Source organism: Trachymyrmex septentrionalis, unplaced genomic scaffold (assembly GCF_001594115.1).
Source record: "Trachymyrmex septentrionalis isolate Tsep2-gDNA-1 unplaced genomic scaffold, Tsep1.0 scaffold20, whole genome shotgun sequence".
NCBI classification, from domain to species: Eukaryota; Metazoa; Arthropoda; class Insecta; order Hymenoptera; family Formicidae; genus Trachymyrmex; species Trachymyrmex septentrionalis.
In genome coordinates, this window is record NW_017305180.1 from 4,002,219 (window position 1) to 4,004,862 (window position 2,644).

At 43.5% G+C, this 2,644-nt stretch overlaps 1 protein-coding gene across 6 annotated transcripts in view; it reads right to left on the reverse strand.

Annotated features, from left to right (window-relative positions):
* LOC108747766 (transcriptional enhancer factor TEF-1) overlaps positions 1-2,644 on the reverse strand; it is a 178,368-nt gene that overhangs the window by 40,423 nt on the left and 135,301 nt on the right. For all 6 annotated transcript variants that reach the window (XM_018485493.1, XM_018485499.1, XM_018485494.1 and 3 more), the window contains one exon: positions 147-271. In XM_018485493.1, the coding sequence (XP_018340995.1) occupies positions 147-271 (125 nt within the window). The remainder of the gene's footprint in view (positions 1-146; positions 272-2,644) is intronic.

The following is a 2,644-nucleotide window of genomic DNA, read 5'->3' on the forward strand; positions in this document are numbered from 1 at the left end:
GTTATATACTTCTATGACATAAGTAAATGCGAGCCGCAGGAAAGCTCGTCCCTTCAAACTCGGGTCGGCGAGTTAATTGAAATAAAAAGGGGCGCTAAGACTGCGCTTGCAGTCGTCCTTAATTGGCGACGGCACAGTTGACTTACATCGCTAATTTCGCCAACGTCGAGGTTCTTCGTATCCGAGCCGGAGCCGTTGGCGTCGGGCGGCGGCCCGGAACTCGCGGGGGTCCACGGCGCGGAAATGGTGTCGGCTGCAGCCACCGCACTGCCTGTAACAAAACGAGGGACGTACCCGGTTTATTAACTTCTCTCGGAAAAATCCCAGTTCCAAGCTGCGCTCGTAGTCCAGCTTCGCAAACTGAGTTTGCGAGAACGACCTAGATTTATTTTGCGAGACAGAAAGTTATTGTCGTCTCGCAAAATGAATCTATAACCATAAATGAGCTTTTCGTAAAAGTGTACTGTAAATAAGAAATTCTCGTAAGAGATACGTTTTAAAGTCAAGTTCGCGGTATCGAAAGAACAGTGTCGAAATGTATAGCTGAAAGTGAATAAAGCGCGAAATATACAGGTGAAGATTAGTAAAGCGAAAAAATATATAATAAAAGAATAGAGAAAGAAGCGAGACTCAGGTTATTTTATTGCGAGTGGCGAAAATTGTTTTGTAACGTAACAATATAAGTATCTAAATAATAATAACAATTCCAATTTCTTGATCGTAATATTAATGTGATGGAGCAAGTCGCGAAATTTTTCATAATAAATTCGTAATATTAAAAAAATTTTGCATACACATTCCCAATTTTATATGCGTGATTGTTTACAGCAACGTTCGCTGCGGAATAATGAATTAATTTCGTTCGCTATCATGCAGTGGACTCGATTTTGACAATGGAATATTACCCTATCGAATTAGATTCGCGGGGAATGAATAGAGTGTAGGGGGATACACGTATGTTGCGCGCGCGGAGAGGGAAGCGGAAAAATCAGCACGTGAAAAATCGCGACCATGGAAGGGTAAAGAGGGGGGGGGGGTGGGGGCAGAGAGACGGCACTTCGTCGTCGGTTCTACGCTCGTCGGAGCAACAAGTGTTCGCTGATATCGCGTATCAGTGCGGCGCGAGTGGGGGTAGCTCGTAGGCGGTACACTCCGCCTACCGGGGGTGGAGTGTGTATGTTAAGCCCCCAGAAAAGACCCCTATTCCCTGGCTCGGTTCGTACCACCGGTAGCGGTGCAAATCCCGATCCGTAGCAACAACCACCACCCCCCCCCCCTCCCCCGAGCCAAAAGCGGAACGTGCCTCTCCCCCCTCCCCCCCCCTTCTCGCCCTACGTCCCTACAACCCCTGTGGCATTCGTCGCGATGACGAAATTCATCGGAGAATCATTCGCGGAGGCCTGCGCGCATGTACCGGCCATTCCACGGCTCTCGGAGAATCAAGAGACGGGTAATTGTTAATTATACGCAGATATTCGTATTACGCGTTCCACTTTATGCATTTGGGGGAAAGAGGCCGAGGGAGGGAAAGTTGGGGATTGTTCGGCTTACTTAGTGGGCCAAACAGATTTGAGACAGCTGACTGTTGAGCGTCTCTTTTTCACTTTGAGAAGCGAGCCAACAATGGCCGATATATCTTCGAGAAAAATTATTGCATTATTAATCAATTCATTGTGCAGAACTCTCAATGGAAATTTTTACTTTAATATACATATGTCACTTTTTTATCAATAGAATTTGTTTTTCAGTCACTTTAAAAAGAATAAGCGTTGTATACGATAAACAACCAATGGCTGCGTTCAGCAAAAAAAAAAACAGCTTTGCAACTGTTGTAAAAATTCTTGAATATGATTGGTTTCTACATTTCGATCCAGTGAAGAACTAAGGGTAAGACCAATATTAAAGAATTTTACAATACTCAGTTGCAAAGCCGCTTTTTCTGTTGAACGCAGCCGATGTTTCCAATAAATGAAAAAACATTTTTAGTCGATATAATCAAAATGAAAGAAACGAGTAAATGAAGACACTTTTATAAAAATTACATTATTATTGTACAATATTTTTCTCGTTTGTACTTTTTATTTTACGATCAAAATTCTGCTTCACCTTCTGCTCCTCGATATTCACCATTCTTATATTAAAAAGCGCATCATTTTTCATATATATATGTATATATATACACACACACACACGTAATACTTTTCTTTATATTATTCCTATAACACTGAAGTGTCCTTTTCTATAAATTTGTATAATTGTTAAAAAGTGTTTCAAAATGTAATGTACTATTGCCTTTCCTAGCTTGACTCGTGAACAAACATGTACGTTTGCGACGCTTCACATAAAGATAGGCAAACTGTCAGGGGTATACGTTTCTCCTGAAAATGCACGGAAGCAAACCGCAATCATCCGGCGGGTGGCCGTGGCTAACGGCGGACATGCTCATATGCAGCCGGAAAATGAGCGGTAGGTTAATAGAGACGCGAGATGTGGTCGCGTACTTGCGCACGTACAGAAGCTACACGTACACGTCTATGTGTGCGCGCGTGCGTGCGAACATGTGCACACGCGAGCTTGTGCTAGATCGAGCGCGCGAATGCTAGAATGGCAGAAGACATAGATCATGGCGGATGACGTATGATTG